The sequence below is a fragment of the Emydura macquarii genome, unplaced genomic scaffold (genome assembly GCF_026122565.2).
Source record: "Emydura macquarii macquarii isolate MOO-44397 ecotype Brisbane River unplaced genomic scaffold, CSIRO-AGI_Emac_v2 contig_295, whole genome shotgun sequence".
Lineage (NCBI taxonomy): Eukaryota > Metazoa > Chordata > Testudines > Chelidae > Emydura > Emydura macquarii.
The window spans coordinates 12,039,168-12,065,019 of NW_027130432.1; the positions used below are offsets into that span (position 1 = coordinate 12,039,168).

General features: G+C 53.7%; 1 protein-coding gene across 1 annotated transcript; it reads right to left on the bottom strand.

Annotated features, from left to right (window-relative positions):
• Positions 1 to 188: 188 nt before the first annotated feature.
• CCDC102A (coiled-coil domain containing 102A) lies at positions 189 to 25,852 on the bottom strand. The gene is made up of 8 exons (XM_067552371.1): positions 25,155 to 25,852; positions 20,642 to 20,859; positions 19,786 to 19,894; positions 19,046 to 19,162; positions 16,304 to 16,513; positions 13,735 to 13,905; positions 11,717 to 11,820; positions 189 to 1,469 (listed from the first exon to the last, which is right to left on the bottom strand). Exons 1-8 carry the CDS (start codon positions 25,752 to 25,754, stop codon positions 1,343 to 1,345), a joined length of 1,656 nt encoding a protein of 551 aa, XP_067408472.1. The 5' UTR covers positions 25,755 to 25,852; the 3' UTR covers positions 189 to 1,342.

A 25,852-nucleotide genomic window follows, 5' to 3' on the forward strand; every position in this document is an offset into this window, starting at 1 on the left:
ATCTCCTGTCTCTACCAGCCTTCGGTTCCACACCGCGGGCCAACCCAGTGACAGACTGGCTGGCTAGGGACAGCCAGAACTGCCCCAGCAGACAGGCACAGTACAGAATAGAGCCGGGCGTTAACATGAAAAGGGGCAGGTGTGGGATGAAAGGACTGCACCATATCAACCACAGGGACAGCCTGGACCCACAGTTAGCTCTATATTTAGAATATAAAACATATACAAATACATACACACATATATATATATAAAACGTATATAAAATAGAAGGGGTTGCTCCTGTATACTTGGCTCTCGCTGTCAGTTCTCCAGGGGTTTGCTAGCCTGCTTTCTGCCCCAGACTTGCTCCGATCCCCGCTGCTCTGACTCTCAAGCATTCAGCGGATCCTATTGTTGCAACGTCCACTCATGCCGTGAGGTGCACGTGTTCAAAGGGGAGTGAGGCTGTTTGTGGAGAGGGCACACGGAGAGGAAGGGGGGCCAGGTGCCCCAAATGCAGGTCTTGGAGATCCACGATCCAGTGCAAGTCTCTGCCCCGCTCCGTGCCTCAGTTTTGCCACATGATTGGGCGCAAGGCTCAGTTCATTCGTGTGTGATACTGAGATGCAAACTGTCACCATGTTAGGCAGGAGACGGGAAGGGGGCTGGTGGCGTGAGAGATGGGGCCTGCCAGGTGAAAGCCGTGTGCTAAGAGACAGCTGGCAGGGGAGCATGGGGCAGGCCGACGGTAGGGCATGTGCATTGCACAAGGCTGGAGTTGCAGAGGGGATTCCAGGCAGGGCTGGCGAGGTGGGGCCGAAGGGGTAGATATTGCAATGCCTACCATCAAATACACAGACTCAGCCACTGCAGGGCATCCACAACACCTCAGCTGTGGCATCGTTTGTATAGTAATGGCACCACTGCCATTTTTCTGGGCAGGGTGGTTATTTCATGCTCTGCAGCATGGACCCTCCCCGCTCCTCTCTCGTCTTGTGATAATCTGGTAACAGCCACATGGGGGTTTCCTTTCATCCCACTCTTTGACTCTTTATCGTCCTGCTTATGCGAAACCCAATGCCCCCTGGGATGGGCCCTTGACCACGGGATTTCTCTAAGACCCCCCCCAGGACCAGTGATGATGCAGGCAGCAGGGACAGAGGCTGTACCCGCACGTGTCCTCTGTGGGCTCTTGGCTTGTCTGACTGCAGATGGCGAGGCCTGTGAAAGGGAGCAGGCCGTGTGGAACGGTGCTGCCCAGGGAGCAGGCTGCTGCAGGTATCATCCTCTCCGAGCGTCCAACCGGCCACTTCCTTCTCCCTCCTCCAGCCACAGTCTAATCACCCCAGCGCTTCAGGCACTAAGGAACCTGGATTTGTAGATCTTCATCTTCGTCCAGGTCACTGGTCCCGTCGCCGGGGTCATCAGGGCCGAACCGCGAGCTCCGGATCTTCCCGAAGAGTGGCGCATTCTGCTGCCTGCGCAGCCTGGGGTGGGAAAAACCAAAGCGAAGACAAACACATTGGGGAGGGGAAAAGAGAGGCACTCGCTAGCTCCCTGCTGCACCTTGTATCTAGTTAGCCCCATGGGTGCATACCTCTCTCTATACATCTATGGCCACAGGGTGCCCCATTCCCTCTGCATCAGCCCCTCTCTGGCTGGTCAGGCTCTTGTATGACACCCACCAGCAGGGCATTGGGCTACAGCTCCCCACAGGCTGCACTGGCCTTTCTACAGTGGTGGGTCGACGGCGGAGGGAGGGAGGGCGAGGGGCCATGTCCCCAGGTGCCAGCCTGAGTGGGGGCGCCAGCTGGGCCCTACTCTATCACACTGCCAGCTACCCTGCCTGTAGCATCCTCCTCCTCCAGGCTCACGGGCTCCGGCTGCCAGAGTGAAACCCTATGACCAGTGATCACGGCAGCCGACTGACACGGGGCACAGCCCGGCACGCTCCGCTCACCGACCGCTCTGGGCTCATACACTAGCCAGGCATGGACTAATCCCCCTCCCCCTTAAGTCTCCTGCAAGGAAACTATCCAGGGGGACCCTGCACGTTTCTATCTTCCCCTCTTTGTACCCCTCACACCTGCCAGGGCCCCAGCGCAAGGCAAAGCCCCCGGGCCGCGTTCAGGGCCGACAGCACAACGAGATCCAAACGCTGCGGCTTTTACTACCCTAGGGCAGGTGGAACCTCATCTTTGCACTTTCTCTGATCCAGGGATGAAAGCCAGGCCCCACGAGGGCGGTGTGGGGGGCAAACAGGTGCACTGCAGAGCCAGGTCCCTTTGGCCTCGCCCTCATTATAGATCCAAACTCCCCCAGTCCCACAAAGGCCTGCCTTAGTCACGCCTTCTACAGACCCGCTCTCTGCCCCACCTTTCCTGAGCAGATTCCCCAGGCAGCCCAGACGCCAGGAATGTGGCCGCTGACTGTCTGAAACTTAGGAAGAAGCACTGGCCCTGGATCTCAGTGTCCACCCGGAATGGATCCCAGGGAGCAGCCCCAGGGCGGGGGAAGACCTGGCACTGGATTTCAGTGCCTGCAGTTTGACCTCACAGCTGGGGTCCAGGATCTGCAGCTAGCTGTTACAAGCCGCTGGAATCCGGCCATTCCCAGGGACAGCTGGGCCTGGGAGAAGAACCTAGAGCTGTCTTCTCTCCTCCCCCTCCAATTCATCCCGAGTGGGTGTTACCTGCTGATAAAGCCAGATGGGAACAACCCTTCCCTCAGTGGCTCCAAGCAACACTTAATGGACTTTTGATTAAAGCAACGGAGTTCACTTAAAGCCTTTTTCAGATCCAGGATACTTAACAGCAGCACATGATTGTCTGGAACCATTTATCAGGAGGGCCAAGGGGTGTGTGGGGGGGAGGTTGGGAGGGGATGAGCAGACTGAGCTCGAAGTTGTCACGGCCGCTGCCTGTCTCCCCCTCCGATTGCCATCATCGTGCTGGGCAGTGCAGGATTCACTAAGACTAACATGGAGCCTCATTGACGCTACTGGGAAGAGAGGGCTCCTTATCCACTGGGGAGTCTCCTTCTGGCTCCCGGATTGGATCCTTGGCCCCCAGCTGCTGTCAGTCCCCGGGGAAGCTCCCATCCGGATCCCAATTTCACAAGGACAGGGCCCAACTCCTGGCGTGAGGGTCTCGGGCTCTCTGGCGGGTCTGTGTTGTGCTGATGCCCAGGGCTCTGCAGCAGTGAGTGTTTGGTTAGTTGGACCCACATCAGTCACAGTTTGGCCAGTTTCTGAGATTTTTGTTTCTCTTTATAACAAACAAAACCAACACCCTCCCTTCCCCCCCATCACAGTGGGCCAGTTCTCAGCAGCCTCTGGCTCTTGCTGATTCTCGGGCCGGTTCTAGAGCAGAGCAACTCAGGACTGACTGAAGCCACACTAACTGGCTCTTGCCCCCAACTGGCTGGGAAGCCAGAGACTGAGCCCCATCCCAACCCTGGATCTCTCAGGACTCTGCCCCCTAGGCCCAGCGGCAGGAAGTTTCCAATGCCCCCTGTGCCCCAAGAGGTTTCTAATCCACTTAAGAGCACGTCTTCCTGTGGGGTTAGGCTAGCCCGGCTGTGAGCAGCCACACTGCAGAGCCTTGCCTGAGTAACTGGGGCCTCACCGGCGCAGCAGCCAGTCGTGTGTGGCACTGGGATTGCTGGGGGCACACCCCATGGGTCTGTGTGCTGCAGTGCCCTGAGCCGCTCTATGAGTCTTTCCCTGTGAATTGTGGGAGAACTCCTCTCTCCTTCCGGCACACGAGGGGAACATGGGAAGGCACTGGAGGGCTATCAGCACTCGAGAGCTTTAGTCTGCATCCTCACGGCAAAGTGGTGGGTTACCAGCCATGGGGAAAGTGGTGCCTGGGCTGCAGCCTATATCCCTAGCTGGGCCAGCTAGCCCGGGTTGAAAGCACCACCAAACTCAGGTGGGAAGGTTTTGTGTGTGATGGGAAGGGGGTTAAGGACAACACCAGGTAAGAGCCTGGGTTAACTCTGCAGTGAAGTCAACCTCTCATCACAGCCATGATGGCAGAGGGGGTCAAAGCTTGGGGGTGGGGTGTCGAAGGTTCCCCACAAGATGTCCTAAGGAAGCTGGAGGTTCGGACTGCTTCAAACTTTGTCAACAAGAATTCTTTTGCATGACAAAAGAGGTTTTAACCAAACCTGACTATTTTTGGCTGAGAAATAAATCAGTTTGACTAGGAGATGCTTCAGAGAAGTGTGTGGAGGGCACTGGTGCCTTCTGAACCATCTCAACGTATCCATAAGGGGAGCGTGGATTACTCCAAGGACTGAGGGAGGGCAAGGGGTGGAGAGGGGGTAAGGGCCGAGGTCTGTTACTGGAGTGATAGGAGGGAGAACAGTCTCATTGTGTGGCCTCCCACAGTGTAGCCTAATAGACAGAGCACTGGACTGGGACTCTGGAGATCTGCATTGTATCCCAGTTCTGCCAGTGGGTGACCTTGAGCAAATTACTTCACCATTCTGTGCCTCAGTTTCTCCATCTGTAAAATGGGGATAATGATACTGACCACCTTTGTGACGTGCTTTGAGATCTACTGACGAAAAGCACTAGGTATGAGTGAGGGATTATCATCCTAGCACAGGGTGGGCTCCCTAGAGAACAGTCGGATAGAAGAACAGTGTGTGGGAAGCCCAGTGAGACAGGAGCAAGGCGGCCTGTACCCAAAACTGTTCCTCAGACAGGGTTTCAATGCCCATTGAGATCAAAGGGAGGCTGCCCACTGGTCTTTGGATTGGACCCATCTTCTCCTTGTCAATGGGAAGCTCTGAGTACTCCTAGCCCCTCACTCACCGCAGCATTCAAATTCATCCATTAAATTTATGAGCCACATTCCAAACCAAAGCCCTGAGATTGTGATGGAAACAGCTCTCCCATCAGCCTCTGGGTGAAAAGGACAAACTTTGCTGCGTTTTACAGGAAAGCATGAATTATTTAAAGAGAGGGCTGGCGGGGAGGCGGGAGGAGATGAAGCCTCCATTATTCCTGTATGATTTAATGGAGACGTCCCAGTAAAATAAAATAAGATTAAAAAAAAAAAGCCCAGCTGCTTCTCAGAGGCACTTTGGATGGTGCAGAATCGATTTGTCGTGCGTCCATTTCAGCATTTTATTGCTGGAGAAGCGTACCAAAAAAAAAATAAAAACTTTTTAAGAGCAATAAAACTAGAGTGTCTTTAAGAGGACAATGCATTTCTCTGGCACTGTCCCTCCTCCCACCCATCCCAGTGTCATCACGTACACAGCACGCTCTCTCAAGATCCCTGTCCTTTCTGGAATGCTCATATAGTGCTGCGTGCTCTTGTGCCCAAGTGTGAAACTTTCTCCCAGGAACGGAGCCTGGGGGTGATTCAAAGGGTCTCTGAATGGGGGGAGGTTGAAGGGTCCAAGAAGCTGGGAGCTGGTTGCCTCGTTAGGCACAGGATGGGATGGGTACTGGTAGATGGACCCTTTTAAGCCACCCTATTAATAGTTGCTCTCTAACGTGCTCCCATGCTGAAAGCTAAAGTCGTGATCTAGTGAAGGTTTTTCTAGTTGTCCCAACCCTAGCAGATTATAATCATGTCAAAACAATAATACTGAGCACGTCCATTGCATGGCGCATCCATAGACCTCACAGTGATTTGCACAGTAGGGTCACTATCGTTATCCCCATTTCACTGACGGGGAAAGATGAACAGAAAAGGACTCACAGATCAGAACTAAGCCAGTGCCAAGATCTTCCACCGGGACTGGTGATGTGGGGGGCCTGACCTGACACACTATACAGGAGCCTGGTTTCCAGAGGGCAGGTGATCAGCACTTTCTACAAATCAGGCTCCTTTAATGTGTCTTAAATTGGGCACCGATAACTGGGGCACCCGAAATCACTCGTCACTTCTATCAGATGTCTCGACTCCTGGCCTCATGTCCTGTCCATCACATCACACGTCCTCTCCACAAGTCAGCCTATGCTGGCTTTACATGGCCCGGGAAAGGGAAAGCTCCACTACGCACAAGCGCCAAGTAAGCAGGGCTTTCTCGTTACAGAGGAGTCCACATCGCACTGGTGACTCCATAGCCCTCTGACATCGGCGGGGATTGAAATCCTGACCCAGCTCTGAGCACGGCAAACTCAAAACCTCAGACCTGCACATCCCAAAGCTTGGGACAGGCTGGAGCCATGGTTCTGATGGGGGCCATTTGTGAAACACTCATCTAGTCACTAGCATGGCTCTAGTCACGGAAAGGGGCCTTACAGCGGGTGTAAATAATAGTTTATTCCCATGTTAAGGCCCCTTTATGGTACAAGAATGATATAAAGCGGCCTTTGTGTAAGTGAGAATCATCTCCACTGAATTCCCACCCCTTCATTCTGTGTCTCCTTCCTGTTACCTAATCAGTCCTTTCCCTTTAGAAAATTGGGGCTGTTTCATGGATCATCCACCTGGTGGAGCTCATAGAATAGGCAGGTCAGCATCCCTGCTGCCGTCTCCTGTTGTCCTGCACTTGACGCTCAGTCCCCTAAGATCCAGCCTGACCCAGCATGTCCCTCTAGGTTTACATCCCCAAGGTGCCACATAGATAAAGATGGATGGAGGAACTTCCCTACGCATGGGCCAGGAAACCGAGCACGTCTGAGTATCTGTGCTTGCACCTGCCATGTTCCATCCCGGCTTCAAACTGAGAATCACTCCAGGAAAACAGAGCCAACCAAGTAAATGATGACCGGATCACTCGACCCCTGGAAGCGACCCCATGCAGGTTATGGCAATGGGCAAGGTGGCTTATCAGGGAACATGGATTGGCCTTGCTCATTACACTTCCTCCTTGGGCACTGCAGGATGGCTGGCAGCCGCAGAAATGGAGAAAGTGCCCCTGTGCTTTACATCTGCTCACTTGCATTGTGTCAGGCTAGACCCTGTGTTGGCTGGCGCCCCCCCAAATGCCAGGGATGGTTCAGATACGACACATGAGACTGAGCTCTCCTCCTCCAGAAACACTTCATGGACCGAAAGCTAGGACCTGCCGCTGCAACACTGCCTCTTCGGGCGCAAAGATGCAGCTGTTGAAGCGTGACCAGCAACGTGCCCAATGGCTCAGGGCAGAAAATGAAGAGCAAAGGGGACACTGCAGGGGAAATTTAGACCAGATTTAACTCCCCCAGGTTGACCTTGGCCAGGTCACTGGGACTAGAAGCTCAGGAATCTCTCACGACTACTCGTTAGCAAGGCCTCATTCTGACATCTCGTCCGTGACAGCACCTCCAGCTGCAAAGTAAGTCTGGACTGCGGAGTGCCATCTACTGAAGCCTCAGTGCTGCTTCCTGTCACACCAGGGTGCTCCTTGGACGCCTCCCAGCCCATCCTGACGCCGATGCACTGAGGGGATTACAGCCCAGCTGGACACAGCTGTAGACCACATGGGTACTTCTATGGGTTTGTGCAAGAGAGTCTTTTCTCTCTTTGGCTGGTGCTTATTCAATGGAGCTTGCTCCTGAGAGCTCAATGGAATCTGTCCAGGCGGCGGCTCTGAGAGCCAAGAGCTGGATTTTGCCCAGAAAACCTGCCGGATAGAGGGGAGAAGCGGCTCCTGCTTCAGAAAAACCTTGTGATGGGATGGCTGTTCCCAGCATCTCATCCAGTGACAAACAGAGACCCTCCCTCCCTCTGAGAAGCTGTTACTAAACTCCAGGCACTGGTAGCAGAGAGAAGGGACTCCAGGACCTGGGAAGCAAAGCCAGCCAGAATACAATTGGACCCCCACCTACACTCAGGGGTCAGGTCTGGGGCAGCTGTACCACTACCTGAATCCGGGCTACTCCCAGGTGTAGATAAGGCCTGATCCCGCCTTGCCTAGACTAGGTGGTGTTGGCTAACACTTCCCACAGCTGCTGCAGGCCTTCAGGCCACTGGTGGTGGCAGCAGTTGTGCTAATGGAGAGAGGGCGCCGGCGTCTGGATCCCATGACCCAGCCTGCGGGGTTAGACCCAGCCTGCTGCAGCCTCAGGAGGGGGTGGCAAGGAAACAGCAGCCAGAGACTGGTAGCAGTGTCACACCTGTCTCGCTGGACCCAACTCCAGTTCAAATGCTGCTCCTGAGGGTGCCAGACACATGTAGCCACTGGGGTGGCAGGGAGCCATAGGGAGATGTGCCTTCCCCCGATCTTTCACCCGCCTGATGATGCCCCTCCGTACAGCTGCAGGGCTCATCCATTTCATCCCACCAAGTTGTCTGATGTGGCTTCACCTCTGCAGATGCAGGAATCCTGAAGCAAGTGCACTAGCTCCTAGAATGTCCCACACTCACCCAGCTCACAGCTGTAACCTAGCATCTCCCAGCTTTACGTACAGTACGGGCCCATCCGCACTGGGACATGGTACTGCGCCAGTACCATTTAAAGGAAGCTTGATCTCCTCTGGGGGCAGACTCTCCGGCAATGGAAGTTGTCCTAATCAATGGTGCCATGACAATTGACAGCAGTTGGGGATCTTCCCCCGCCCAGTAATGGGGATTAGAACACGCCTGGGCCACTGCTGTGTTCGACACGGTGCTTAAAGGGGAACTGGGCAGCAAAAACAAATCCGAGAGCTGGCTCGGCTTTTTGTGAAGCACAGAGTCAGCCCCACACCCAGCTTCTCTCGGCTTGTTTTTGCAATAGAAAAATCAGGTCCTCACGTCTCTCTCTTCGCTGAGGGACGGCAGCAGATCTTGGGAGGACCAGGATAATGAGGAAACACCTGAGCTGACCTGAGCTGCTGCCCTCTCCCTGCCTCCTAGAGTGCTGGACCTTGATAGCAGCTGCATCCCTGGGACACTCAGATGTGGGGGTAGAGTTGAAGCTCAGCCTCCAGCCACATCTGACATGGCTATTGGGGTCCTCCAGAGATTCAGCTGGATTCAACGATCCCCTGCAGAGGGAAAGTGGGGAGGCTCCTGTTCCCAGTAGAAAAAATGAAGTCAAATGGTTTGTAAAAACCCTGGGACGTTCTTTGCAGAGGACAGCGCAGCTGCAAACCAGGCCTCATGGGCTGACGCTGACAGGGCAGTCAGGAGAAGCGGGAAGGAGTGTGTGTAGGGATGCTGCCTGTGGCTTCCCAAGCTGCCAGGAATGAAGGAGGCTTCCCCTGCTTTTAGCTTCCAGGCCTTTCTTGAATGAAAGTGACAGAGAGACAGAGCGAGGGCTGGCCCTGCAGATCCATCACTACACACGCTGATAAGACAGCGTCCCTTCAGCAGCACTGGCCAGCATTGATTCCCTCCTGGTCAAACTCCTCCAGGGCCCTCCCCTCTCCGCCCTTCAGTAGCTGACAGGCTTCCCTTGAGGGGATGCTAAATGGATTAGCCCACTTTGGAAAGTCCTCTTGCTGCTCAGCAGCAATTTATCACTGGCAGGAGAATTCTCTCCTGCTCCACTTGATAAATAATTCACATCAGATTCCGCCCCCACCCACGCACCATCCCCTTCCTTGGTACAGTCCTCCTCCTCGCCCCCCTCCCCTCCCCATTTCCAGCAAAAGGGCTCAGGCTAACCTGAGTCCAGGGAGATGCAGTCCCAATTAGCCCTCCCTTAACAGCACTTAGTCAGGGCGTCTGTGCTCATCTGTGGTCTAGACACCACCATGTATCTTGGGGAACATGAGGTAGGTGGAATGGATGCTCTGTCCAAGCACCGTGGAAAACAAAGAGGCAGAAGCCCTGGCTTTACAGCTGGTCCTGAGCCTCCGTTCTTCTCACATAAAACATTTTAGATGGGCAAGCCTGAGCGCTTCTGTTTGGGATTTCTGAGGGTGCAAGTAGGGTATCCCAGATATCCCAATATTGGGGGGTTTTGTCTTGTATACGCAACTATACTCCTCTCCTCAGAAAAATAAAGTGTCCTGATTTTTCACACTTGCTCTCTGGTCAGCCTACGTGCAAGATCACAGACAGCGACTGTGGCAAAAGGAAACCCAAACCAAAGCTCAGTTTTTCAATGGCGTCCCTTACTAAAGGGCAGCTGGAGTTAGAAAAGCTGGATCCCATTATGCAGGCATTAGCTGCAGTGTTGCACCAATTTAACTGGAGGTGTGATTTTAATCCAGTTTAGTTAAACTGGTGCACAAGGCTGTGTGGAGAGGACACTCTCTTTTTGGTTTGGTTTCAATAAATTAGGAAGAAGGTTATTCTGACCCGAAATAAGCCCCTCTTAAACTCAGGCTATGTCTACACTACAGACCTTAGAGCAGCATATCTGAACCGTTGCAGCTGTGCTGCTGCAAGATCTCCTGGGTAGCTGCTCTATGCCCACGGGAGGGAGCTCTCCTGCTGGACTAATTAAACCACCCCAATGAGCGGTGCTGGCTATGTCAGTGGGACAGCGTCTCCCACCGACATAGCGCTGTCCACACAGGCACTTCTGTCGGCAAAACTTATGTCAGTCAGGGTGTGTGTTTTTTCACACCCCTAACTGACAGAAGCTAGTGTAGACAAAGTCTAAGAGTATCCACAGAGAGGTTTAACTAATCTGGGGCACATTTGTATGTAAACAGAGCCCTAACTAAACCAGTGCAAGTCTGTGTACAGACCAGCCCTGAATCTCCCATTTAGACTAATCAATGGGAATCCCAACTCCTGTTCCCTCACCAGAGCCCTGTACTCTGGCCTATCCTCCCCTCCTGCTCATCCTCTCTCCTTGTTCTGTCCTTTCCGCTTCTTCCATTTGTCCACCCACTTCATGTCTTTATGATGCTGGCAGACCAGGTGCCAGCCCACGGCAAGGCCCTTAGGTCTCAACTGAACATTGACAAGTACATAGGGGAACCAGACTGGCTCACCTGTGTGTTAGTATCGTTAAAATAGGTATTAGAATGATCAGAGTGCATTTAGTGATTAGACTTTATGAGATGCTTGTACGTTGCGGCATGTGTTAATCTCACTTATAACATCTGTATCCCATGTTAGAAGGTTATATTTCAGTGTTTGCTCTGTAACTGTAAATCACCAGAGAGGAGAGAAGATTACCGGGTGTGAAATACTAGTTTCCAGCAGGAGATATTATCTTTTGCCCAACAAAGGAGGCCCATCAACATCAGAGGACTACAAACTATTGCAGAACATCCGAGGACAAAAGACTTTGCTGACTGCTCCCACTACCTCCCTAACTCATTTGTGGGTGCACGTTTACATGCTTTAACCTTGCAAATAACTCTTATTTCCTTTCGCTAGTTAATAAATCTGTAGATAGTTTATTCTAGGACTGGCTACAAGCATTGTCTTTGGTGAGAGATCTAAGGTGCGATAGACCTGGGGTAAATGACTGGTCCTTTGGGACTGGGAGCAACCTGAATATTGTTGGTGTGAGGGACCATCTATCACAAAGGCAGGCTCACCTGGGTGAGAAGACAGATCGGCGTACCCACAGGGATATCTGTGACTCCATGTTAAGCTGTTACAGCGCTTGAGGATTTTACCCTTGATAACTGGTTGGTGAAATCCAAGTATAAAACTCACAACCAGCTCAGGGTTTGTGCCCTGTTTCTTAACAGTCTGCCCCGAGGTTGGTCCCCGCGCTCTTGAGCCACTGCAGGACAGCCTGATAGCCTCACCATTCAGTCTTTCCGCCCCAGCCTCCAACTTCATCTTGCCCATCTTTGTTTCTGCCCTTCCTGCCCTCTCACGTTCCCACCTCTGTCCCTCCCCACGTCTTGGCGAGAGGGACTGTCCTCCCCAGCCCTGCTTCTCCTCACCTGGACTGCAGATGCTCCAGTTGCACTTGGAGGTTCTCGCTCTGTTCTGTCTGCTCATCCAGGGACCGTTGCAGTTTCCGTGCCTGGTTATGGGCTTCATCTAGCTGCAAGGCGAACAGAAACACAGCTGTCTTCACTGAGGGCAGCCGCCAGCGAAAGCCATGTGGGGTAGAGTCCTTCACACCCCATTATCCCCAGCCACTGCCACCCGCTGGCCAGCCCAGTGATCTGGGATGAGAGGATCAGATCTAGGGTGTAACTGAACGTGACTGGCGGAGGGATGGAGGCAGCTCTGAATTGCCTGGATGCTATGGGGGTCTGTCTCAGCATAATCTGAATGTATATTTATTTTCTGCCTTTCTCTCTTTACTGCGATGCTTACACTGATATGATGGCTCAAGGGGGCTGACCCGGACTCAAAGCCATTGCTCCATGATGGCTGCAGGGTGGCTTATGTGGAATAACCGTACTGGATAGGCCCATTGTCAGCAGAAAAGCCAAGGTGCCCGAGCTCCCCTTTCACACCTAGAAGTGGCTTCACTAGGTCCGTACAGAGCTGCCTGGCAGTTCACCCAAAGAGCAGGCACAGTATGGCCAGCTGCCCTAGTCACTTGCCCCACAGGCATCATGCCTGCGCTGGAGGAGACTGCTCTAAGGATGAGCCAGGAGCTCAATCTTTATGTCGATCTAATCCTTGCTGAACAAGAGAGAGCGTGAGCAACATGGATGCGGACTTGCTCACTAGGAACTGGGCTGAGACTCAACCAACTCGTTTCACACACGTCAGCTTCTACCAGATAGTAACTTGCTGTCACTACTGACCTAGGAGGAAGTGGGAGCTGGGAAAGGCTATTTGCCCCGTTAGCCTATCTCCTGAGCCACTCAGTCCATACGTTTAAAAATGACCTTTTCTGGTTACATCTTAGCACCAGTGACACTTTGCCAGGGACATGACCAAGGGCTTAGCCTGCCCATTCAGCATGCCAGGACCTCCCCTGTGGTGGGGTCGGATGCCCCTGATCTCACTTGCAGGGAAGCTGCTGGGACAGTTCAATGGTACTGGGTTCATCTCACTGTTAAAAGGAAATGTTGATTGTTTGAGAGGTTAACGTTGGGCTTCCATAGCTCTCTAAGTGGGAGGCAGTGTGGCCTAGTGGATAAAACACTGGACTGGGATTCAGGTTTCTGTTCCCAGCTCTGCCCCTGGCCCCTGCTGGGTGATCTTGGGCAAGGCTCCGTGCCTCAGTTTCCCCATCTATAAAATAGGGACAATGATCATGACCTCCTTTGTAAAGCATTTTGAGATCTACTCATGAAAAGCGCTAGATAATGGCTAGGTATTATTGTCTCTATCCCCTCACTGCAGCATCTGAGCACCTCCCAGACATTATGAATTTTATCCTCCCAGCCCCTCCGTGCTGTGACTATCATTATCCCCATTCCAGGAGGGGGAATGGACACACGCAGAAATTTGGTGACCTGCTCAAGGTCAACCAAAAACCCAGCTCTCCACCGGAACAAACCACCCAGGGCAGTGGTGGATTCTGCATCTCCTGAAGTTTCCACATCCAGACTGGAGGCCTTTCTGGAAGAGATGCTTCAGCGAGGCACAAGTTGCTGGGCTCAACACAGGGGGCACTAAGTGAAATGTAATGGCCTGGGATATACAGGATGTCAGACTAGATGATCTTATGGTCCTTCTTGGCCTTAACTTCTATGCAACTATGATCTCCTGAGTCTCGGGTCAGTGCCTTAAGTGTAAGGCCACATCCTTATGCCACGTGCCAGCAACGGCCTCGTCGTATCGTCTTGGCTGCCGCTCCATTTCCCTCCGATCAGAGCAAGGAGCTATCGCAGCATCTCAGCTCCTGCTGGCCAATGGTGACATTTCAGTGGTAAGCAACGGGGCTGCACTCCCCAGTTTTTGCAATGGGCAACTAAGTTGGGTGCTGAAAACCCTCCCCCGCACCTCCCTAATCCCATGGAGCAATGGACCAGGGTGTGTGCCACAGACTTGCCTCATCCTCAGCCTGGGCCAACTCCTTCTTCAGCTCCTCCACCCGCAGGCGCAGCTTCTTCACCTCCCCTTCGTGCTGCTCCACCCGGCGGTTGGCGTGCGCCAGCTCGGCCGTCTTCTCCTGGTACTGCTTCTTCAGCTTGCTGTGGATGTGCTTCAGGTCGGCCAGCTCCTGGAAGGACAGCGGTGGCGGTTAGGGCACAGGCAGTGCCAGCTCTGCAGCTGGGGCGTAGATCGTTTGGGATGGGCAAGCCAGCCACTGCATTAATAACGTGCCCTTCTCTAGCCTCTTCATCCAAGGACCTGAAAGCACTGAACAAACACTAGTGAGTTAAGGCTCCTATCGGCCCTAGCAGGGGGCTAGGTATTATCTCCCTTCTTTTACAGATGGGGAAGGTGAGGCAGAGAGAGGGGCAGTGACATACTGCAGCAGGGAGTCCTGCCTCCCTGTCCCCTGCCCGAACCACTGCCTCTCCTCCACACTCCCTCTGAACAATCATTACCCCAGGTCTCTCCAGCTGGGGGCCGTGATCAGGCTTCCTGGGGTTACAAGCACTAGGGAGAGAAGTTAGTAGAAAGGGGCAGAGCATTGTTAATATAAGGCCGTGGTTCCCAACCTTTTTGGCTCGAGGGCCACAGATGTCATTTTTACAAACCTGAAAGGCCACCAGTCTCCGCCAGCAGCCCCCCAGCCCCACTGCAGCTGGACGGAAGGAGTTCAGCAAGGAGGCTGCCTCCTCACTGATCTCCCGTCTCCCTGGCTGCAGCAGGGAAACCGCACGTGTCTTGTAGCCCTGTGTGCACCACCTGGGTCCCTAGGCAGTGGCTCCCTTCTGCAGCCAGGGGGACGGGAGATCAGTGCTCCCCTCCCTCTGGCTCCAGCAGGGACCTCAGCACCTAGGGACCCTGGCGAAGCCCTTTGCCGTGCTCACTGCTACAGACGGGGGAGAGAAGTGCTGATCTCCCGTCCCCTTGGCTGCAGCAAGGAGCCTGCACTGGTCTTGTAGCCCCGCAGAAACACGCTATGCCTGGGTCCTTAGGCAGCGGCTCCCTTCTGCAACCAGCGGGAGGGGAGCCGGGGGCCACTTTTGGCCACCAGGCCAGAGGTTGGAAACCACTGATATAAGGGCTTTCTTTAATGGGGTGCCCAAAACTTCGCAAGGAAGAGGCAACGTCTGACAATGTTCCCTGGCAGCGGGTACAGAGAGGAGACAGGTAGCAGAGCTCATGCCAGTGCTACTGCGGGTGATGGAACGACGGCTGCTTTACACTGTCAGAGTTTTCACTGAGGGGCTTAGACTGAACCTGCACCCACATCTCGAACCAAACTCAAACACTGATTTTTGAGATTCCAAAAGTTCAGGAGCCTTCCCCGCCTCCCAGCTCTCGTGTCTCCGCATTTCCTGATTGCTAGCCAAATAGCAGCGCAGCACAACCTCCAGGATTTCTACCCCAGCTGAAACCAGGAAGTCCAGTCCTATATCTCAACCAAAAAGGTTTGGGAGAATGGCTGCTTCAGGGGAATTGCTAGCGGGGGTTACAGCTACACCTGGACAAAGCCACCTTCGTTCCTTTCCCATCTACCAGCCACAGGTGCTGGAAATATGACCGACTGTCCAGATGAGGGCACACCCAATGGTCGGTGAACCTCAAACGACAGGGGATTTTGCTTCAGACAAACAGGTGCTGGAAAGATCCATCCAGAGCTTATCTGAGCTGCTGCTTATAAATCTCCCTGGCAGGAAACCTCAGAATAGGATCGTTATGTATTTCAGCAGCTCCTCTCCAGAAGTAGCCAGAACAGGTCATGCAGAAACACATGGACATTGACCACTAACGGGGAAAGCTTAACTGAGCTTTCTCGCACCTCAGAGCAAGAACAAAAGCCAGAGTGGGTTTTTATTTGATGGGATCTAGTTCTTCCATCCCTAAAACCCTGCGGGTTTTATTGGTCTTGCCTGTGTGCAAGGTAGCAGCCTCCTTTGCTCCCTCCCCCTGAAACGACACTGGGAGACCAAGATGCAAAGCAGCCCACGCCCTCAGAAGCCCCCTTTGATCATTGTGTCCACACCTAGCCTGACTGTGAGCATTGTCCATGTGATAGCACGAGGTGTCAGGGCTTCTCTTCCTGGATGCAGGTGGCTGGGTCCCTCCACCACCCGCTGATACGAAAGCGAGCGTGTTCCCCTTCCCACCAAACCCCATTAGCCTCTCGGTGCAATCCCAAAGGAGCTCCCAAGAGGAGCTCACAAACACGGCTTGGCCGCCTGAGATTGAGCTGGTGCCTGGATACCACCATCCTGAGGTCTTTAAGGAGGACGCTGAGGGTCAAGCATGAACATGGGTTTATTGACTAGGAGCCTAGAGGCAGCTGGGGCGTGGCTGGGAGCATTCCTGGCCCCACGTGCTCTCTAATATCAAAGGGTCCCATTCATCTCTGATCAATGGGGTTTCCCCGTCAGGAATCTCCCCCCAGGGCTGTGACAGCAAAGGCCGATCACGGTCGCTTTCTGTATCCCAGCGCTGACTGACGGCCATGTGGGGACATCAGCTCTGCCCAACAGCCTCACCTTGTTCTTCTCAAAGAGCTCGGCCTGGATGGTTTTGAAGTCAGTGTCCAGTGCGCTGGCCGTCTGCCGGCGCTTCCGGGCCAGCACCTCCTCCAGGTCCTCAATCTGAGCCCGCAGCTTCTTGTTCTCCCGCTCCAGGTTCAGCTTCTCTGTCTCGAGGCGCTCACGCTTCCCCCACTCCGCCGCGTTCTCCGCTTGCAGCCGCTCCATCTGGATGTGAGGGGGAGGGGACACAGACGCCGTGTCAAACCAGGCAGCTGTCACGCGTTAATTGCCAAAGGGAATCCTGGGGAGTCTGTAGCTACCCCCTTTCTGAGTGTGATGCCCCCCACCCACCGCCACCCCCGGTCAGCAGCACGGCTAGAATCCAGGGCCTGCAACACACAACTTAGCAGAAGAGGCCTAACTCCCTTGGTTGGTAGCAGTAGTAGACTCGTTTCTCTGTGGGCCGGCCAACAGAGGGAGATAGGATCACCTCACTTAGCTGGGCGTTACAGGAACCTCCCGCAGGGTGTAGCAGATCCCAGCTGGAGCTGGCCTGGGGGAAGCTGACCAGAGGTTCACCACTGAATAGGGAGTATGGGTGACAGTGAGTACACCCAGCCGGCTGTTGGGCCTCTGGGAACTGGCGTCAGCACCCACCGGGTAGGTGCCACTCAACGCCTCTCCGTTCGGACACGAACACAGACGAAGCCAGCATTCTACATTCCCCACCTTTTGCCTCCACCCTGCTGCGCCGCGGGCTATGGGGCAGCCCCAATGGAACCAACGCTGAAGCAAAGTCCCCTTTCTCCCAGGGCTGGGCCCTCCATGCAGCTCTGCCCTTGGTCCTCGCTCCTGACCAGCCATACCCTCAGGCATTGCAGCCCTAGGCCTTCACACCCAGCTCTGCCAGTGCCCCTCCCTGCTGGCCCCCAGCCCTCCCTGCTAGCCTGCTCTGCACCCACCCGCAGGGCTCTGCCAATGCATCACAGGCTTGACCTGCAGCGCCCCCTGCTGGCCCTGTGCTCTGCCTCTTTCAGGAAGAGACAGCCAAATAAGCAATTAAACCGTGGCTTTGGGACGTGCAGACTAGGATGGGGATTGGCCCTCCCCTCCTCCCAGTCCCATACTCCCTTTTGTTCCCTAAATTCAGCCAAACTTCACGCCTCACTGCCTCACGTGGCTCCGTCCCTCAGCTCTGTGCTTTTCTCCACTCTCCTCAAACGCCTGGAAACCTTTCCGCCATCTGCGAAGCACCCTCTGTCTCTTCCAAGAATCCATCAAAGCATTCAAGCCCCCATGGACAGATCCCACTCTGAGACGCTTGCCCTTATCTTGTCCTGTTGGTGCCTTTACCTCATGCAGCTGTTGGAGCAGGGGCCTAGGACTCAACCGGCACTGATCTACTACTGTCCAGCATCAAGCACATATAGGATGAGAGGAGGAGACCCACAGCAGAAAGAAAGGATGCCCCAGTGGCTGGGCACCGACCGGGCATGCAGGTGATCCAGATTGAAATCCCTGCTCTGCCACAGACTTCTTGTGTCACTCAGTCTCTCTATACCTCAGTTCCCCTCCATACAACGGGGATAATAGCCCTGCCCTATATTAAACGCTGTGGGGCGCTCAGACAATGGAGGGCTGTATAAGTATTTGGGCATTTGACCAGTACCAAAACAATCGGACAATTGACCAGTCAAATTATGTAAAAAATGGTCCAATATTTCAGAGCATTGATTTATGAGAACAGAAACAATAGTAACAAAAAAGAGCAAGACTTTATGGCCTTCAGCGGCCCTCACCTCGGAGAAATACTTGTGACTAATTACAAAAAATAAGTTACTTAACCGAGTTATTTTAACTCAGAAAAATGCAAAACGCAATGAAATGAAGTGCTACAGAATGAAAGAGCAGCACCACCCTGCAAGCAAAAAGGTGGGGCACCATCTCCAATAGGGCACTCTTGCTGGAATATTTGACCATGGTCAAATAACGGGCAATCAGCTGACCGTTCAATTGACATTAATTGACTGGCTTGCCAAGCCTACTATGTACCATAGATACTCATCCCCCTGAGTCAGGATTCGTACAGAGTTTCCCAGATGCTCAGGCTTTAGCTGATTGCACCGGACAATCCTCCCCAAAGATGTAGGCTGAGATGCCACCTAAGGGATGTGGCTGCCTGTGACAGAGTGCTGGGACGGAGCCAGCACTCTGGTCACTGTTCGAGCAATGAGGCCCTCAGGAGGGCCTGATTAAGGAGAGGAGATGCCGATTACCAGATCAAATTGGGGCTAGGTAGTTAGTGAGCTAATTAGCCCATCAACAAGGAGACTGGATAAAAAGAGCACAGGAAGGAAGTGCAAGGGGAGAGAGAAGCACAAGAGAGAGAAAGGCAAAGAGGGCCTGACAAAAGGGCGTTCTCTGGGAAGAGACACTTTTTCTTCCCTCCTTTGGAGAAGGGGCAGTAAAGCTGGATAAACCTGTAGATGCCGTGACAGCACCAGTATGTAAAAGGTGGTGAAGTGAGACACTGTAAATAAACTGCCCGGTGGAATCTGCTCAAGGAAAGGGCTCCGAGTGTTCTGTGCACAGCGAAGAGGACGGGCGCAGTGGGTATCCCGTCATAGTGCCCAATTCTCATTAATCTTACCATGAGCTGGGCTTCCAGAAATCTTTTGGAGGCTTTGAAAATCTCAGCCATAAGGTTTGATGCCTCTGGGAGGTGCTGCACTCCTCCCGCACGTGCCGCTCGCTCACCTCCGTGCGCAGCTCCGCCAGCTTCTTGTCCATGCTTGAGCGAGCCCCCAGCTCGTCCTCTAGGTCCTCTGAAATCCGCCCTAATTCATCCTGGTGGATCTCCTTCAGGATGTTCAGCTGTGGGGAGACAGAGAGATCCAGAGGGGTCATGGCAGCCCCCTATGCCGTGAACCAAGCTGGCACGAAGTCCTGGGCTCAGACAGAAGGGGAAAGAGGAAGCAGCCTGGGACTGAGTTAGATCTGGAAGGGGGCAGGGGTTAGTTGCACCCAGGAGCATTCAAATCCGTTTCTCAACTGGACCCCCTGTGACGCCACAACCCCCGTTGGCAACCATTCCTCTCCTGCAGATTTGCTAGAGAGAGAGTGGCCTTGCGCAAATAGCATGGGCTCAGTCGCACATGGCAGCCGTCTGTCCCTCCCCGTGCCTTTGGCTGGCTACCCACCTCGCTAGATTGATGGTGAGAATTAACTAGAACAGAGCATCAGTGCAGCACCAGGAGATTTTCCTGGAGCAGGGGCTCCCCCTAGTGGATATGAAGCTCATATTTGTCTCAGGGCATTCCAGACCGCATGAAGGGTGTGATGGAAACAGGGTCGAGTTTTCAGAAATGGCCATGACAACTGGGCAGGCCTCGTTGTGTGTTTAAGCGGGATCACCACACACGAGTGCCCTTCTGGGTGGGAGGGAGCCCCCCGCTCCTCGCCAGGACTCAGGGACGTGACCGGACGAGCTTGCCCACCTGCTTCAGCACTTCCTGCTTGTTTTTGTTCAGCTCCTCGTACTTGATCTTCCACTGGTTGAGCTCGCCCTCCAGCTTCTCGATGTTCTTGCTGAGTGACAGCTTGTCCCTGGAAGAGACAACGGGGAGCAGGCTCTAGCAGGGCTGAGACAAGGAAAGACTCTGGCCACGGGAAGGGCCCAGAATGTCTAGTCCATTCGTAGAGGGGATGGGAGGCATCTTTTGGAGGCCATCTTAAAACCACAGCTCTGGCCTCCCGTGGGCATGAACGGCTGCAGTCACCACCACGGGGTGATTCCACAGCTGCTCTGTGGCTAGGGGCAGAGGTCAGGGAGAAGGCTATTTTCTCCCATGGGCCCCAAAGAACTCCCTAGTGTGGACCCTAGCTACAGGGGCTGAGTGCTGGAGAAATCCTTTGGCCCTTACACTTCATGAGTTCAGTGGAGCTAGGCTGCTTTCCAGCCGCTGGGGACCTGTGTTCTGACACTGAGCGCACTGCAGTCCAGGTGACTGGGTTAATATTTTTCCCAGACACATGCCTCGATGCTGGGTTTGGTTTGCACAAACCTTGATCCATGTGGATTCACATCGCTTGAGTTTTATATGCAAATGGCTGCACCAATTCAAAGCAAGACTGTGGATGCACCAAGCTTCCCCTGATTTCAGGCTGAGACCATGAACGGGGCAGCCCTGAGCCAGGCCACATGGGGACGGTTTGAAGCTGGACTCAGACCCTCTAGAGAGGTTTGCAAACCGTAGGAAACCTGCCTCAGGTTCCAAATCCAAATATTAGCCCTCTGGCCTGCCCTGGGTGTCATATGACTGGGCAGGAAGTGATGTAACAGGAAGCACTCACTCCCGCTCCTTGAGCAGCACTTTCTGGGACTCATCCAGCCTCAGCTTCAGGGCAGTCACTTTGGTAGCATCTTCCTCAATGACACTCATGTCCTCCCAGAGCAGCCGGTTCCTCTCCTGGCGGGTGAAGGACGTCCGGACGCTGACCGAGCTCCGCTGGTCCCAGCACTCGGGCCCTTCTTGTTTGCTCTTCAGTATGTTTTCCATCAGCTCAAACTCCTGGACCAATGGGGAGGAGAAGGAGGGTCGTTAACAGCACTACCACACTCCTGAGTCGCTGGCTTTTCAAACATCCAGGACAGACCTCATCATAGACACAGCCACCCCATCACTTCCTTCCCACCCCTCCCCATAGTCTCTGTCTCATGGGGCACCTCCTTAGCCCAGCTCCTATCAGACTAGCCACAGCAAACCCCTCTTCCTTTTGAACTGGCCCACCAAGGTCCTTGTTCAAGAGGGCCAATGCCTCCTGCAGCGTGGGAAATCCAAGACCAAAGGCATATGGGCACCAGGTGCTGGGGGAGGTGTGGGCTCCTAGCAGGTCACAGCTGGGTTTCACAGACACTAATACGAGGGGTATAAATAGTGCTTTGGGGGCCAGAGCCTCAGAAGGAGAAATGGTGGCAGCTTCGCTGAAGGCAAGTGAGCTACACTAGTTTACTCTAGCTGTTCAAGGAAGGATTAGAGTTCAGGGGGTCCGGCTCCCGCTCCTGCACTCAGGCAGCTGGACCACATCATGGGGGATAAGGATACACTTTCATCCTTGCCTACTATACATAATGGCCTATAACCCATTCCCCCTAGCCCCCCCAAACCTTTTGGGCTGACTTTTTGTTATGCTTATTTCCCCCGCACCCCACCCCCGAGATGGATTTCTTTTCTTCTTCTAAAGGTTAAAACCCCACCACTTGGTTTTTAAATATCTGAACATGAAACATGAGCATTTTTCAGCCATCAAGAAACATCTCAGAAGCCTTTTTTGTGCTCAAGGTCTGGCACGTCTGAAGCTTTCAGTAAGGAACAAAGCCCGGTCTCTACACAAAGCTGTACCGAGATACCAAAGGGGTGATTTGATGCATTGTACAAACGGTGCAGCTGTGTGTGTGGACGCTCTGATGTAAGTTTGAACCTGGCTTCTATTGGTTTATCAGAGGAACCAATTTCACAGGGTATGTTTAAGAGACCAAGCTGTGTCGGATATGGAGCTGCTCTGTAACAAGTTACGAATATTGTATGCGGTGTTGCCAATCTCAAGGAAACAAAAACCATGAGTCAGATCCCCCGAAATCATGAGGTTGGACCCACAAGCCATTAGACTTCAATAACATTATCAAACCATGTTTTTTTTAGTCTTGTCTTTTGACTTTTTAACTCCCCTCTATTGTGCTGGCTACGTGGGTTTCAGATAATTTCAGGTTGAAAAGTCAACCTTTAATGCACACAAAAATGCATGCCTCTCCCTGCAAAGGGAGACTCCATTTACCCTCTCCTTACCGCTGAGCTAGAGGAACTGCTATCCATTTCTGTTTGATTCCCCCCTGTGGCTTGTCCCCTTTCCCCTGGCAGCACCATCTCCCCCTCTCCCCTGCCTCCCTCTGCACCCCAGGCTTCTCCTTTGCCCAGATTCCAAGTAGAGAAATCCCAAGGCGGAGGAAGGCAGGGAAGTGTGGTGACTGGGACCAGGACCCTGGACTCAGCAGCAGCTTCTCCCCAATTCCCCACTCGACTGCCTCCTGCTGCCCCAGCACCCTCTCTCTGCTTTAGGGCCATGCATGAGGACTGTGCTCAGCGGCAGGGCAGGTCTGTTCTGCTTAGCCCTGAAAATCACAGGATCAGCCAAGCTTCTTGTGCCTTCACAACAGCTCCTCCTGCAGGCGCCAAAATCCTGGAACTCACAACATTTTTTTTGAGAGTTTGCAATATGGCGACACAGCCTTCCCCTGGCTGCTCGGAGGGGATGCCCCTTCCCCACTGCTCCCCCCAGCCTGGGGGAGCTGCCATCCTATCTCCTCCATCTCCCATTGCCAACCCTCCCAGACTCCCTCCTGCCGCCCATAACCTCCTGCCCCCCAGCCTCAGAAGGGACTATTATGATCCTCTCATCTGAGCTCTTTTACCAGCTTCACCCCGCACTCTAGCAAGATGCTCCTATTCTAAAGTTCCCCTTGAATCTCACTTCAACCCATCTTAATCATGGCATCTGAAGGAGCGTGGATGGAGGCACCATCTTTTCCTTTCAGGGAGCACGACAGACACCCAAAAAGCTCTGGCAGCTGCTCTGCTGGCCTCCAGCCCTTCCTGTCCAAAATGTGCACGATCTTTGTTCCCAGGTGCCTAGGAAACCTGAATGGAAAGTGCCCAGACATGGGTGTTTATTTAATACCCCCACCCCCACCTAAACCCTCTATAGCACTTTTCATCGGTAGAGCTCCCAGGGCTTTACCAAGGAGGTCAATTTCATTATCCCCATTTTACAGATGGGAAAACTGGGGCACAGGAAGGGGAAGTGACTTGCCCAAAGTCATCCAGCGGATGAATGGCCAAGCCTAGAAAAGAACCCAGGTCTCAGTCCCAGCCCAGTGCTCTATCCACTAGGCCACATTGCCTGAAATGCAGTTATTGGCTTTTGCACTATTTGACTGTTTGAACATAAGGAAATTAAATGCAAAATCCTCCATTAACCCCACCTTATGTCTGATTTTATATCCACAGGTGACGAGTGATTCTAAGTTACGGTGGCCACAACCTCTGCAACTCTGTCACATCACTCACCTATAGGAAGGCATTCAAATGAACTCCATCAAGAGTCATACACCATATAGAATTGGGGCTGGAGGGGGATGTGGCACATTACAGTTGCTGTGGGAACTGTATCTTTGAATGTTCTGATTTTTGTGCCTGTAAAATCATCAGCTCAATGATCCATTCACACAAGCTTTTTGCTTTTAATTCACAGCACTATGCAAGTGCATTTCTTTTGATACAGGCCATCTGGCCCTTTTGAAGAGGAACAATCCCTATTAATTTTCTTGAGCAAAATCTCTCTTATTTTTCACTCTGCTCCTCCAAGAAACAATCCCAACTGAGTGTATTTCAGCCGAGTTGCAATGACCTTGTTTTTCTCCCCAAATACCACTACGTATAGCATCCAGATGTTGGCAGATGAAACCCGTCAACCCAAGCACTCACAACAGGGAAGAGCAATGGAGTTTCACCATCAGATGTCAGTATCATATACCTAGGCTCTGGCACAAAACAGGAGGCAGCAATTCAACAAGCAGGACAAGTAGCCGGGCAGCAAACCTGAGGCTTTTTGGGAGCTCCCTCCCTTGTCTCTGGAGAAGAAAGGGACCAAGGAGCTTGGTAGACTAAGCAGGACAGTGGGACTAAGCTAAACAAAGCAAGGAAGTGTGTTGAGCTGCACCAGGGTCCTGCCCCTAATTGGCCACGTGCTCTCTGTCTGCCCAAGGCTGGAAAAGGGGAACAACCAGGATCTGTTTTGCCGAGGCACAAAACTCCAGTCTGGGGTTTCTCCTCTGGCTGCCCTTCCAGATCAGACACTGTGAGAGGCTTCCTGCAGGGCTAGTGGGTTACGTGGATGAAGGAGAATAGTCTGGATCAGGCGTCTGTGCCTCCTTGGAATGGGCTCAGGATACAGCCCCTGGCAGGAAGAGAACCCGGCTTGGAGTTCTTGCTCATTTTGGAAGGGACTCTGGGCTAAGTGTTGCTTCTGGCAGGACTTTATTTCTACGCCCACTGGAAATGGGCTTTAGCTTTCAGGGCTTAGATATCACAGCACCAGGTGCTACGGAAAATGCTAGCTACACCTGCCCTGGTGCAGAGGAACCAGGAGCAGATTCTGGGTATAGCCACTAGGAATCTAGCCCAATGTAGATTTCTGTGCCTCTTGTGAGTGGACTCTGGGGATACTCCCCAGCGGGCGAGGATCCTGAATGTGGACTCTGTCTCCATCTGGCTATAGAGGAGAATCTGAGCTGGATCTTCTCAGTAAGGAACTTGGGGCACAGCCACCAAACTGCACCAGCTCCTCTAGCAGGGACGGGGCTATTCACTGATGACCACCATGCAAATACATTGGCTCCTCGATTGGCCACGTTACAGCTTGTAAAAACCCTGCTGGCTCTGCCACAGAGCCGCCACCTAGCCAGGGAGGCGAGGGTGCGGGGCACAGGGCCGAGCGAGAAGGAGACTGGGAGGGGAAACAGAGAGGACAGAACCACCAGGGAGTATACAGGGGAGAGTTTAGCCTGCTTTAAAAACAAGCACGCCCCATTCTGAGCGGGGCCGTCGCCCCCATGGCCCGTGGAAGCTGTTCCGAGGGGTGGACGTTCAGCAGCCGAGAAGCAGGGGCTGGTTTAATGATGTAGCTAGCTGGCTATGTTGCCTTTTCCACTGGATCATGCCACGTCTACATGAAGACGCCCTACATGTGTGGGAGTGTTGGAAACCTGTCCCCTTCTCCCCACGGGCTCTCTGAGCCCCGGCCACCTCACCTTGTTTCTACTCAGCTTGTCGGCGCTCACGTCCCGCACAGGCTCCTGTTCCTGGCAGCCCTCGTTCTCCTTCTCTGAGGCCACCCTGTTGTCCAGCTCCTTCTCCTTCTCCTCCGCGCCCTCCCCTTTCAGCCGCGCCACCGCCTTGCCGAGTTGCTCGTTCTCGTTCAGCACCTCCTGCCGCTCCCGCTTGATGCTGGTCAGCTCCTTGGTCAGGGTCTCCAGCTTCTGCCGCAGCTGGCGCACCTCCTCCCGGGCCTTGTTGCGCTCCGCCCGCACCTTGCTCCACTTCTCCCGCCAGTTGGCGGTGCAGTCCGACCACCAGCGCATGGTCTTCTCCATCTGGGCCGCGCGGGCCCGGGCCTCCTCCAGCTCCCGCAGCCGCAGCTCCTCCCGGCTCTCCCAGTCGCCGTCCAGGCACACGGCCCCCAGCAGGGGGAGCTGGGGCGGTCCCGGCGAGGGGGTGCCGCTCTTCGGGGTGGGGGGCATGGAGTCCGGCAGGCTCATCGTCTCGGGCTGGGGGCTGCCGAGGATGTTGAGGAGGCTGGTCTTGGAGAGCTGAGGCGAGTCCGCCAGGCGAGAGCTGGTGCTTTGACTCATGGCAGCCCACCGTCAAGCTCACGCTCAGATTTTGGGTCGCAGCAAGTTCCTTCTCGTCTACTGCCACTGGGCAAGGGGTGGCAAACGCAGGACCCAGA